Here is a 13995-nt window from a genome sequence, read left to right as displayed (position 1 = left end):
AGACCTCGCTGGCAGGTATCATCTGAGGATTAATGACATAGAAGAGTAAACTAGCTTAAATCTTTAGAGGGAAAAGATGCTATGTAAATCTAAGGGGTAATGAACATTTTTCTTTCCAAAGTTCTTCATGTTCTTGAAGATTTTTCAGAATATAAGATGATTATGAAATAGTATTCGTTTGTTTATTTTTTTGTATTGCTATTATTTCCTTTTGGACATAGAAATGTATGCAAAGAAAATTAAGTCTGTTAAACAGGTTAATGACAGAATCAGAAAGGTTTTTGGTTCATTTTCTGCTTTAACAGTCCAGGTCATGGGCATTTATTACAATGTCGCTCTCTTTTATTACTCTAACAACCACTCGGCTAAGGAATTAAGTTACCAGAAAACTTATTAGAAAATTATTTTTCCAGTTTGGCTTATGCTATATGACCACAGAAGGAAAGCTGGAGCCAAAAATTGCTTAAAAAATAATATCCTGTTTACTAATAGCAATTCCCAAATTGTTTCCTTTGTCTGTAGTTGCAGGTTACAGACAGCAGTTCCTGTCATTGACCTTCATTAAAATATGAGTCAAAAAAAAAAATCAGGACAGGACTGCTGCTGATACCAACAGTTTGAGTGACCTTGAGCACATCACTGCACCTCTTGAAACTTCTGAATCCTCAGTTTTTAAATAAAGGGCTCCGTGATTCTAAACTTGGGAGATACTGCCACCGAGGGACACTCGTACATGTAGAAGAGCATTTATTTTGGGTGGTCAGGGCCCAGCAATGCTAAATGCCCTGCAGAGAGCATGGGACAGTCCTGCAAAAAGGAAGAATTCCGCCCCGCCCCCCCCCCCCCCCCCAGTGCTAGTAGCAGCCTGGATTGTCTCTATTGTCCCTTCTGACAGTCAATGACACCAAGTGCCTGTCCATTCTTTGATTTATTTCGTCACCCATTATTGATTCCCTACTGCATGCTGGGTGCCAGGCTTCCCAGCTGAAACGTCCCAGAAACCCTGGCTTGTGTTATAATAGCTTTCTTTCCCTTCTCTTCTTTCTAAAAGTCCTCCTTACCCATAGACCTACTGACACTCACAAATAAGGGTTTTTTCAGCTCGGCCCATTAAGGGAACAGATCCCAGGTCTCATCATGTGCTTTAGGGTTTCTAATGACACTGAGAACCAGAAAAGCTCACTGCAGCCCTCCTCAAAGATTGGATAATGGCCTGGTTTGCCTTCAACAATTCAGGAATGGAGGCCTTCAGCTTCACTGACCGAGGGCTTCCGGCCAGATAATGACATCTTAACTGTGGAACATGTAGCTGAATATTTTAACTGTTGATTCAGTCATTTCTAATCATTAAAACAAAACACCAACCGTTTTATGCCCTGTGAAGGGTTTTCACTGGCAAACTCAAATTTCCTAATATACTTTAATGGCATTTGAGGCCAGTTGTCAAACCTGCCTTAGAGCATTTCACCCCAACAAGAGGGATCATCAGCTTGCTAATTAATTGTGCAGTGAGTGAACGAATGCTGTAGTGCCTACCAGCCATCACCCCTTCACTCAGCCCCTTCAGGAGTGCTGTGACCTCTGGGATCTGCCCCCAGCCCATCAGGGTATTACTCAGCATTATATTTCCTGGTAACTTGGGGACAGCTCAATATTCTGAGCTTGTGAACAGCTTGTTTCAGGTTGCAGAGAAGACCGAGGCACAGAGAAGCATGAGGGTCTGTCCAGGTCACAGAAAGTCTTTGGGATAGAGGGGATTCTAATCTTTTTGTTGACTATACCAAAAAGCCGTTCTGATGGTCAGGGATGCTTTGAAAATACACGAACGTGTTTCAGCCTGTAGTGAATCTTGGAGACTCCGTTTGGATGTTACTGGTTATTAAATATCCTTATATGGATTTGTCAGGTACTTTGATTGGATATTTCTCATGAGCCCAGCAGGACTCTGGGTGCTGGAATATAGTCCTGCTCTCATGGACCTCCAGACATTATGCTAATAATTCCATATTAATTAAAGTATTGTAGTTGACACTATAAAGGAGAGGAAGGAAGTCGTCAACTAGGACCTGACCTAGCCTGGGGACCCTAGAGGCTTTCTTCAGGAGGCAGTGTGTAAGTGCAGCCCTAAAGAAGACGGCAGGACTTCAAGAAATGGTTGGAGCGTTCCAGAAAGAGAGGGATGTATGAATGGAGACCCTGAAGCAGGAAGGAAGGGCTTGTTCCAGGTGGGAGAGAATGCTAGTTCGCTTTAGGTGGCAGAAGTGGCGTGAGTAGATTTAAGAGGTGTTTAGTCCTGCTGTATAGCATTAGAAACTTTGTCTGGTCACTTAGGTGGAGCATGATAATGTGAGAAAAAAGAATGTATACATGTATGTGTGAATGGGTCACCTTGCTGTGCAGCAGAAAATTGACAGAACACTGTAAATCAGCTATAATGGAAAAAATAAAAATCATTATTAAAAAATAAAAAATTTTTTTAATTTTAAAAAAGAGGTGTTTAGAAGGTGAACTGGCAGACGTTGGTGATCAGTAGGATATAGACAGTAGCATGAAGGAGTGTTAGAGACCCTCCCTGGATCTTGTTACTGCGTGGCAGGGCCGCTTGTTTGGGATTCTAGCAGAGGAGCTGTACTGGGCAATGGGACGAGATCACCAGTTTCTCATTTCTACACGGAGTCTGACGTCCTGGGGACCATCTGTGTATCTAGTAGGGACTCTGCCTCTCATGGAGTGTCCAGAGATCACTACATCTTACCAGGGGGTGGTAGAGACAACCATTTCTGTGGAGTCCAGAGCATGGGTTTGGAAGCAAGGTTATAGACTGGCATTGAGGCCCTCAGAACTGACAAAATGCTTTTACATGTATTATCTCCGAGCTCTTTGGAGAAAGTAGCAGTTATTCATGATACTAACAGAAAGTTCCTGAGTTTGCAGCTTGCCCAAGGTCACACTGCTCTAAATAAGGATCTAATAGCCAAAACCAGGTCCCCTGGCCCTTAGCACGGGGGTCTGCTCATTTCATGGCATTATCTCAGCGCATGATGGGAGCAAACTCTCCATCATCTCTTGGGGCTTCAAAGTCAGATGCAGTCTCACTATTTGTGCAAAATATATAAGAAATGAAATCAAAGATTTTTAGTACTCTCTTCATCTTTTTCTCTCTCCATTTCCCCCCACTCTTTTCTGATGCAGTATTTTAAAAGTATTTGTGAACTTTTGAGACTCATAATTGTATTTATATTTAGAGCAGTTTTTCCTTTTATGGGTGAAATTTCAAAGACATATTTAAGTGACTTTCACTGAAGTGAGGAAAAATTAAGTTCAACTTTTATCTAAATTTTTATAACTTATAAAATATTATAAGCCCTCTCCCCAGGCACCTCCCATTTCCAGATCAACTCCTGAAGTGCAGGGACACCTAAAATGGCTTTATTCCCCTGAGTGTCCCTGTGGAGTTGGCCATGGTACTGAGGAGGATGGAGACTGAGTTGCCCAGGTGAGGGGCAGGAGAATCTTCACCGCCAGCCTGGCTTATTGATTTGGCTTCTCCCCTTTTCTTCAAGGCCTGAGGATATTTAAGTAAAGTTGATGTTCATTTGTGTGTGTGTGTGTGTGTGTGTGTGTGTGTGTGTGTGTGTGTTTTCACCACATCAGTTCTGGGTCTACCCAAAAAATCAGATTTAGGGGAACATGTCCTTCCTACAAAGTGAAGTTATTTTGCTAACAGTTTCCATTGTGTGGAAAGCCCCCCTCTGAACTGCCTGTTGTTTATTTCCATCCCTCTCCACAGCTCCTGGACTGTTTTGTGATCCCAGTGGTGATTTTGCTGTCCTGGTTCTTCCTGCTGATCCGGTACAAGGCTGTGCATTTCATAGGCATCGTCGTCTGCATCCTGGGAATGGGCTGCATGGCGGGCGCGGACGTGCTGGTAGGAAGGCATCAGGGAGCAGGTGGGTGTGCGTGTTCACAGGGTCACTTGCCTCTGGGAGTGAGACCAGGGCACGGGATGTTTGTGTTCGTGGTGGAAACAAGGGACCTGGGCTTCCTAGTGTCTGTGTCTTACTCATGTTTGTTCCCCCACAGCTGGAACAGTGGCACATAGGAGGTGCTTAATCCAGATTCCTGAATGAATAAAGGAAGCAAACTATAGATTTTATGCCCATTCTACAGGAATTCAGAAACATTCAGACTGTGTTGAAAGCTGAGAGTCAGGACCCACTTGGAGGATATGCTGGAGGCCGAATCTTCCTGACGCAGACCCGCTGGTTAGACATGGTGGCGGTGGGTTAGTCCACTCCTGAGCCCCAGGGACCTGTCCCACCCCCACCCACCAACTCCTCTCCCAAGTCAGAGCAGGACTGAGCTCTCAGACTACTGGGTGGAGGTGGATGTATTAGCCTAAGAGTGGGTATTTAAACTTTGAAAACTAGATTAAGAGGACTCGAGATTTTTATGCAGGGGAGCTAAGTTCGGTCTCCTCATGCATGGTTTTTGTTGGTTTGTTTATTTAGGAGGAGGGTTTTCGGTAGCAGTCATAGGTAATTACGTGGTAGACCTACACAGTAAAGGCTCAAGGCTTACTCATCAAATTTCTATGAATCTTCTGGGGAGCCCTGATCCAGAGTGGTTTCCAAAGGATTACTTTTATGGCCACGCCCACAGCATATGGAAGTTCCCAGGCCAGGGATTCAATCCAAGTCTTAACTGTGACCCAAACTGCTGCAGTTGGATTATTAACCTACTGCACCAAAGTGGGAACTCCTCCAGAAGATCACTTTTAAAGCATTGTAATTCTTTAAAATGTACCCAGAATCCATGAGCTAGACAAGGTTTCAGGGGGCAGGAAAAAAATATGACGTTCTTTGCTACATCGAGGACAGGATAGAAAGTAGACAATCTTCTATAGTTTTGGAATTGCCTTTTCTTCTAGGGAATTAGAGATAAGTTAAAATTGGGGCATTTCTCTATGAGACTAGGTCATAGGAAGTACTTGAAATGAATGTCATTTATGTTTTTAAGTTGCGCCATAGAAGTTTATGGTTGAAAGATTTTGTAAGGTTCCTTTGTATTTGACACACAAAAATGCCAAGACATGGGGAAGCCAAGTGAGTTGCCCGAGGTCACAGAGCTGAGACCAGACCCAAGGCTCCTGACCTCCTAGGCAGGCTTCCTTCCCTCTCCCATGTTGCTGGGAGCTGAAAAGACAGCACAGAGCAAGAAAGAGAGACAGCCTCTGCCCTCTCCAAAAGCTGTCTGCACAATGTAATCAGTCCCCGCCTCAACAGAGGGACTGAAAATACATACTCTAGCTTTTTCCAGGTTCTCTTCTATGAAATAGTGGTTCCATGGGATGTGGATAGATGTCACACACAAAAATAGTTTTTTCGTTTTGTTTTGTTTGCTTTTCAGGGCTGCACCTGTGACAAGTGGAAGTAGGGCTAGGGGTCAAACAAGAGCTGCAACTGAGGCCTACACCACAGCCATGGCAACACAGGACCTGAGCCACATGTGTGACCTATACCATGGCTCAGGCAACGTGGGATCCTTAATGCACTGAGCAAGGCCAGGAATGGAACCGCCAACCTCATGGACACCAGTCAGGTTCATAACCCGCTGAGCCCCAACAGGAACTCCTGAAAAACTAATTTTATGCTCAATACCCATTATATTCCTAATACAGAGTATCTCTTTGGACCAATTAGACTAAATTTGTGTCTGATATAATCTGGCCAGTTGTTATAAAGTCACAATTTAATTACACTTTGTCAGCTTAGCTTGAACAGTGTAAACACAGACTAAGCTGCATCTGCTCTTATTTATGAGACTTTTGCTTTGCTGAACCCCAGCCATTCACCCTGGCCATCATTTTAGATCCATAGTCAAAGAACACAGTTGTCGTGATAAAACTAAGCATTTGGGAGTTCCTGTCTTGGCACAGCGGAAATAAATCCAACTAGGAACGATGAGGTTGTGGGTTCAATCCCTGGCCTCGCTCAGTGGGTTAAGGATACGAGTTGCTGTGAACTGTGTAGGTTGCAGATGCGGCTCAGATCTGACGTTGCTGTGGCTGTGGCGTAGGCCGGCAGCTGTAGCTCCAGTTAGACTCCTAGACTGGCAACCTCCATACGGCACAGGCGCGGCCGTAAAAAAAAAAAAAGAAAAAAAAAGAACTAAGCATTTATGCCCAGAATGTTAAACTAACTTAATTACTTTCACTACGTTGTATTCACTAGTCCTATAAAAAAAAGTTTGTTTGTTTTTCTTTCAAATGAAGCATTAGGAAGGAAGTACTAGTGCTATAAGAAAAAGTCCGTTTGAGAGTCAAAAGGGGTCATGTTTAAAAACAATGCAGGGTCTCTGAAACATGCTGGAGTGTGATTTGTTTCTCTGTGTGACTCTGTTTTAGCCCCACAGCATCCCTCCTGTTGTGACTTATGAGGTGCCAGTGTTAACAGAAGGAAATTGTCTCATTGTTGAGCACCTTCCATGCTCAAGTAATCCGCCCAAGTCTTTGGCATGATGTTCTGAGGGCAGCCCAAATTAGGATCCAGAGGCTCATTTTATAAAACATGCTTTATGTCTACAAGGATATTAAATTAGACAGCACTTTAAGCTACTGTATAAAAGGTTCTGGAAAAAAGAAAACAGCACACTGGTTTTGAGGACAATATAATCCCAGTGTGCATCACCATCAAAAATGTTCCATTTGTTACCACTCTTACCATAGAGTTGATTCACCTGTATTAATTAGCCAGGGACAGAACTTGTCTAAAATCCTTCAGGCACTCGCCATAAATTTCATCAGGCATTCAACTCAATATCAGATGTCATCACCATATCAGGAGTTTTTCATACAAAAAGAGGATGACTGATTCAGTCCATTTTTTTTTCTTTTCTTTTTATGGCCACACTCACTGCATATGGAAGTTCCCGGGCTAGGGGTCAGATCAGAGCTGCAGCTGCAGACCTACGCCACAGCCACAGCAATACCAATCCAAGCCATGTCTGCAACCTTTGCTGCAGCTCGAGGCAACGCCAGATCCTTAACCCACTGAGTGAGGCCAGGGATTGAACCTGCATCCTTATGGAGACAAGTCAAGTTCTTAACTGGCTAAGCCACAATGAGAATTCCTGACTTGGTCCTTTTTATATTGCCTGGTCCACGGTTCTCCTTAGCTTGGGATTTTGAGAATTCTGTCCCCAAGCACATTCATATCAGCCATGGGAAATCTGCCTAGGGGCCTGGGAAGAGGTCTACAAAGTGGGATGGACCCAACACTTGCGTTCAGGTTCTGTGCTGGTCTCAGGAACAGCTGATCATCCACTACAGATGCTCGCCTGAAAAGACATGCCTGTTCCAAGTTTGTCAGTGAAAATTGGTGGGCCTAGTATGTGCAGTCTCTCTTGCCACCTGCCTCCAGCGTTATAGTCCTCCTCTGAAAAACTGGCTCTGCATTTATTGATGCTTGGGGAAAAGACATGTCATAAAGTGGGTCCTGAGAATGTGGTTGATGTTGGAGGGTGTAAAAATGACCTAGGAAGACCAAAGAGAGTTCTCCATGACATTTCTACCTTCCTCTGTAAATTTGTGGGTATAAAAGGGAAAGTTAGAAAGTAATAGGATTAAGATAAAATTCAATTGAAGTAGATCCTAAATATGTAGAATGTTTCATAAAATGTATTTTTTGCTCTTCAAAATATCCTTTCTACCATAGTACATTTATTGCATTTCGTAGTTCATGTATCAAAGATGTTAGATAACCATAATGACATTTTTTCCTTATTATGAGACGTAATTTTATATTTACTTCAAAAGAGAAAATATTTTCAAAGTGCGAGATAATTAGTCATAATCCAAAAAAGTGACAATTTTTATTGGTGCCAGGCACTTTCCTATGTATCATCTGATTTAATCCTCCTAATTATGCATAGAAAGTATTTTTATTCTCCTTTTTGCAGCTGAAGAAATCAAGGCTCAGGAAAGATAAGAAACTTGTGTAAGGGCAAACCAGTACTAAATGATGTGTCCTAGATGTGAAATCTTTCTGCTAACCACTTAATATCTATTTTTTTTCCATAATTATGACTCTTACAAAAAATGTACTGTTGTTTATTTGTAGTAAATTAAGATGACTGACTACCCCAAACTGCCCAGACTGGAGGGGTTTCCCGAGATGCAGGACTTACTCTGCTAAAATGCAGACAGTCCCAGGGAAACACAGTAGTTGGTCGTATTTAAAACTCAAAGATTTTCAGCATGATAGGCTTGCATTCATAAATTGCATGAATAGTCTTTCAACACTCTAGAATACTATAATTCATCATTTATTCTTCAAATAATGATAAGTAGTGATTTTAAAGAATCTTCCCTCTTCTCCTCCCACAACCACTCAAATACAAATATCCCTCCAAACATGGTGTTTCTAGTACTTAATCAAAAAATCTCATAAGGAAAATCAATTCTTGCAAAGCAATTATGACTGGGTTGATTAGAACCAAGAAGCAATCCAAAATGAAAGATGGCCAAACAGACAGGTGGTGATTCAAAGGGAAGGATTGATTCACTCTTTGTAACCACCATTTACTGTACACTTAATAAGTGCCAGATGACATGCTCAGCATCTTACGTTATTTTGCATTTTTAAATATTACTGACATTACTTTATGGTATCCTCACTGTAACCTCATTTTAAAAAAAAAAAAACAAGTCAGAAAGACTCTATAGCTTGCCCAATGTTCAGCAACTAATAAGTGACCGAGATGCAATTAGAACCCTCACCTACCTGAATTGAAAGATGTCACTACTCAGAATCTTTACAATGGGATGGATTGAGATGTCGTCCATCAGCTCAACACATTTAAATATTTACTGAGAACTTATCATATACCAGGAGCCACGCAGCATAGAAAGCCAAGTAAGTCACAGTCTAAGCCCCTCAACCCTACTGTGTAAGAGAACGGGGAGAACGGGAAGATGCACAAGTTAACAGATAACAATGTGGAGCAGAGGGCAGGGGTTACTGAGTACAGCTACGATGGTGTAAAACTCAGAGGAGAGGAAGAAGCCCCTGGGTTGAGTGGACTTCTCATCATTTTGAATGTGCCCATTTATCCCCAGTTTGCAAAACTTTATCACTCACTGCGGTTTCATCCATCCATACATGACAGATTTGGTAGATATAATTTTCTCCATGAATATTACAGAGAAACTAGCTCTACCATGTCATGTGTTTATTGCATCCATAGGGCATGAAACGTGGAGTAATATGTTGTAATTTCCAGTTAACGAGATAGAAATTGTAGGTATTAGTCCTAGTATTTTCCTATTAGTCCTAGCACTTTCTTCTATTTATATCAAACACTTCATTATATAATATGGTTGGATAAAATCATGTCTTGGTTAATTGCATTTAATCATCTAAAATTTCATACATGCTATATGTATATATACTTATTTTCATACCATTTACCAGTTTTAATAAATGATATTTAATCTTTTTGTCACTGATAAAAGGAAATACCTCTGAACTTACACAAAATTGTATTATTATTAACAACAATAGTAATAATAATATCACTACATTGGTGAAAATTCAAAGTACTGGGAAGTAGATTCCATATAATCAGAGGGCAGTGAACAGACTAGGCCATAACAATACAGATATGGAGTGTGAAAAAGATTGATGAGACTGTTCATTGAAAGAGCGTGGCCTCTTTTTAGGACTTTTAAAAGATGGACTGATGTTTCCCTAATTCCTATTAAAATATTTCATTATAATTTAACTTTCCTGAATCCATTCATATAAAATTAATTTCATTAGCCAAGAATTCTATCAAGCAGCACTTCCATACTTCACTAATACTACAATAATTGACCTTCATACTAATGGCCCCATGTCACCACAAGATCCTGAAAGGGCTCCTTATTGAAAAGTAACTGAATCATGTTCATTATAATTTTATAATCTTGGTAATGGATCCTTTTTATTATATAGCTTATTCTTCAAATGAACTCCTGAAAATTAGAAGTTTTGTCATGATTTTCTAGTTGACACATAAAAAAGATTAATCAGGTTGTTCTGGAACTGCAATCTTAATTTCCCCAGAAATCACTCCCAGGGATATTCCATGAAGTCTGGTTTCTCATGGGAAGCTCATCACGTTCTTGGGTCACCTGCTCCCCATGATCCCAGGGAGGGCGCCCAGCCCTCGCAGATCTAGGATCTCAGCTTCATTCCCTTGAGGGTGATTCCAGCAAGCTCTCCTGCCTGGCAGGAAATCCTCTTTCTCTCTCCAGGCCTTACCAGGGGTGAGAAGTTGTCTTAGAAAAAGTGATATTTAGAGTAAATATATTTCCAAGGATGACCACAGAGGCATGAGTGGAAAGGTCTTTCCCCAAACTCAGCCCAGATTCTTTTATGTGAAACCTCTTCCTAAAAATGCACAGTGCCCCCAGCTGTACAGTGAGAATCTGGTTCTGCAGTGTTAGGTTGTTCCAGCTAATCTGGGACACCAAGGCTACTCTAAGGTGAGCCTGTTCCTTAGAATCATGCTGGAGAGAAGACCCTTCCCATCCTGCACGTCTTCTGCCCCAGAGCTGCATGTCTCCAAGTTCCCATGAGCCAACTACACAGGACAAACCTGGAGGCTACTTGGGTGCAATGCCACCATGAGGCTGCTGTTTTCTACTCTCCTTCTCTGGCTTCTGGAGTGGAGAGAGTTTGCTTAATTATGGAGACTAGCCCGGTACATAATTTATGAGAGATTGGAAATAAACCAAAACTGACCAAAATTGAGTTTAGAACAATTTGATATTTTTTTAATGAAAGAAGAAAAATATTAATGTGATGATGTATTACATATATTTTCACTCTTACGTTACTTACTTTAGGGGAGTTGAAAATTTCAATCCACGAATGTATATATAATGTGTGACTGGGTCACTTTGCTGTATAGTAGAAATTGACAGAACACTGTAAACCAACTATAATGGAAAAAATAAAAATCATTAAAAATGAAAAAAATAAATTTAGCTTTTAGAAATAAAGAAAAAGAAAATTTCAATCCCTAATCCCTTTCATGTGGACAGAAGACATGGGATGTTGTGGAGAGGAGGAGATCTAGAAGAAACTGACCCTCTTCTGAGCTCAAGAAGACGTCTGGTTAGGTAGACACGGGCACCCTTTTTTATGTCACAACAGATCTGGAGCGCACATAAACAGACTCTGCTAAATCTCAGTTGGCAAAAAACAGAACTTCTATAAAAATGTCAGGATAGAATAGGCAGAGGAAGATGATTTTGCTGGTGCCAAATTCTTGTTAGGAAAATTTTAATGAGGCTTCCTCTGTTTTTTTCGGTCCCTAGGGGAAAATAAGCTGGTGGGGGACCTTCTGGTCTTAGGAGGAGCCACGCTCTATGGCATCTCGAACGTCTGGGAAGAGTACATCATCCGAACCCTGAGCCGAGTGGAATTCCTGGGAATGATTGGACTCTTTGGGGCATTTTTCAGTGGAATTCAATTGTGAGTAAAAATAACAACAAATCCAGACAGTCGATACTCTTAGAGCTTATTCTTATAGTTTTCTTTTTTCATCTGGGGTATGCTTGCTCACTTTATTTTATAAAAATCAGAGCTGGAAACATGTCACCAACCTCCCACATGAAATCTGAGAACTCACTATCTTTATTAGTAAATTTCTTCCAAACTAAACAACTTTAAAATACATTTATTTAATGGACTTCAAAGATAATTTACAAGAAGTACATTAATTCTCCCAAACCGGCCAGTGAAAAAGAAACAGAAAAACTAAGTGTAAATGTCGTGATTTGATGCACTTCCAAAAGGGGCATTCTGTTTACTAGTGACAAGTAGTAAACTAGTTTTACTAGCAACCACCTCTAGAAAATTTATAGTTTAAATTTGTCCTTTTATAAATTTTCTCCTTTATTGCCCATGGATTGGCGCAAATGAATCATATTTCAAATTCATCTAAAAAATTCAGTGTTTCCATCTTCCTTAAATGGGCGAAGATACAACACAGGCATTCACTAACCATCAAAAAGTCAGAAACACCAGTTTTGGAATAATTCTGGCATCAGAGCATATGTCATCACTGACTAGTGCCCCAGAAGTTGTGAGAATAAGTGTCAAACAAAGCATAATTTTACAACAAAAGCAATGCATTTTGGTTTCACAGAAGAGATTAAGAATAACCTCCAGTCTGGAGTTCCCATCGTGGCGCAGTGGAAACAAATCCGACTAGGATCCATGAGGTTGCGGGTTTGATCCCTGGCCTCCCTCAGTGGGTTTCAGGATCTGGCGTTGCCATGAGCTGTGGTGTGGGTCACAGACATGGCTCGGATCTGGGGTTGCTGTGGCTCTGGCATAGGCTGGTGACTACAGCTCCCATTAAACCCCTAGCCTGTGAACCTCCATATGTCGTGGGTGAGGCCCTAAGAGCCCCCCCCGCCTTTAAAAGAATAACCTCCAGCCTAATTTCACCAAATCCCTCTCTGCAAAGCAGGTAATCGAGATTTCACCCAAATTACTTTCTACAAAGCAAGTACTTTGTAAATTGTATTAAGTCAGTGCCTGAAATTATTTATAGAAGATATTTTGGCATCACATAAAACATGTTTTGCAAATAGGCTGTTTCCAAGAATCCTCCAAATTTTAGTATCCTACAATACAGGTGAAAAACAGCATACCAAGCAAGGCAAGGATTTGGGAAGAGTCTCTAGGAAAGATTTATTTTGAAAGCATCATGGCTTTTTTTTTTTTTTTTTTTTTTGCTTTTTAGAGATGCATTTGAAGCATATGGAAGCTCCCTGGTTAGGGGTTGATTTGGAGCTACAGCTGCTAGCCTACACCACAGCCACAGCAACGCAGGATCTGAGCTGTGTCTGCAACCTACACCCAGCTTATGGCAATGCCGGATACTTAACCAGGAGCGAGGCCGGGGATCGAACCCGCATACCCATGGATACCAGTCTGATTCTGTTCCACTGCACCACAAAGGGAACTCCATGATGGCATTTTAAATTTCCTAAATTTGGCACTTCAGCTCTGTGGAGGAAAAGAAATTGCCTAGTTCAACTGCTCATAACCAACAGTTCGTAGATGGATGGCTCCTTTTATGGATTATTATTCTTGAATCCAAAAAAATATCTTCAGAGATCGAGCACTCACTTGCTGCAGTTACAGTGCATTAGAGCTGAGGCAGTCCTTCAGAGACACTGTCAAAGTAGTGAACGTGGCTTAGGGTGTTTGGCAAATGGGGCACATGAAGGTGCATCAAAGTGATGCTGTGAAGCCATGCCACCCTCCCCTCCTGGTCTTCTTCCAGAACAGTGGTTCTCAGAGCATAGTTCTCTGACCAGTGACACTGGTACCACATGAGAACTTGTCAGAAACACACCTCCATGGGCCCCACCAGATCTACTGAATCAGGCTCTCCAGGGATGGGACCCAGGGAACTGTTTTAACTGGCTCTCCAGGGAGCATTTTTGTACATTTAAGTTTGGGGACCACTGCCCTGGAGAGTGCTCAATCTGAAAAATGATTAAAACTGCAAGCATGGGAATTTTCTGAAGCTAGCCATTTCCTTTTTAGAAAGCATCTAAGCAAGAAGAGGCAGGGGCTAGAGGCAGGCTGTTCAGGTGAGGAGACAGTGAAGGTTTGTGCCCTACCGTGGCCACTGGCTCACATTCACCCTGCTGGCCACGCCTAACAGGATCCTTCAGTGATGAACTGCTAGATTAAACTTGTTTCTGCATGATCCAAATTTATTTATTTGTTTGTTTGGTTGGTTTTGTTTATTTATTGTCTTTTTTAGGGCCGCATCGTGGCATATGGAAGTTCCTAGGCTAGGGGGTCAAATCGGAGCTGTAGCTGCCAGCCTACTCCACAGCCACAGCAACTCGGGATCTGAGCCTCGTCTATGACCTACACTGAAGCTCACAGCAATGCCGGATCCTTAACCCACTGAGCAGGG

General features: G+C 41.7%; 1 protein-coding gene across 1 annotated transcript in view; it reads left to right on the top strand.

Annotated features, from left to right (window-relative positions):
• Positions 1–13995, top strand: part of SLC35F1 (solute carrier family 35 member F1) — a 412817-nt gene that overhangs the window by 360127 nt on the left and 38695 nt on the right. Inside the window, exons 4-5 of the mRNA XM_047759683.1 lie at positions 3791–3950; positions 11366–11522. Coding sequence (XP_047615639.1) covers positions 3791–3950; positions 11366–11522 — 317 coding nt within the window. The remainder of the gene's footprint in view (positions 1–3790; positions 3951–11365; positions 11523–13995) is intronic.

Source organism: Phacochoerus africanus, chromosome 2, assembly GCF_016906955.1.
Source record: "Phacochoerus africanus isolate WHEZ1 chromosome 2, ROS_Pafr_v1, whole genome shotgun sequence".
NCBI classification, from domain to species: domain Eukaryota; kingdom Metazoa; phylum Chordata; class Mammalia; order Artiodactyla; family Suidae; genus Phacochoerus; species Phacochoerus africanus.
This window is presented reverse-complemented; position numbering and strand designations above follow the sequence as displayed.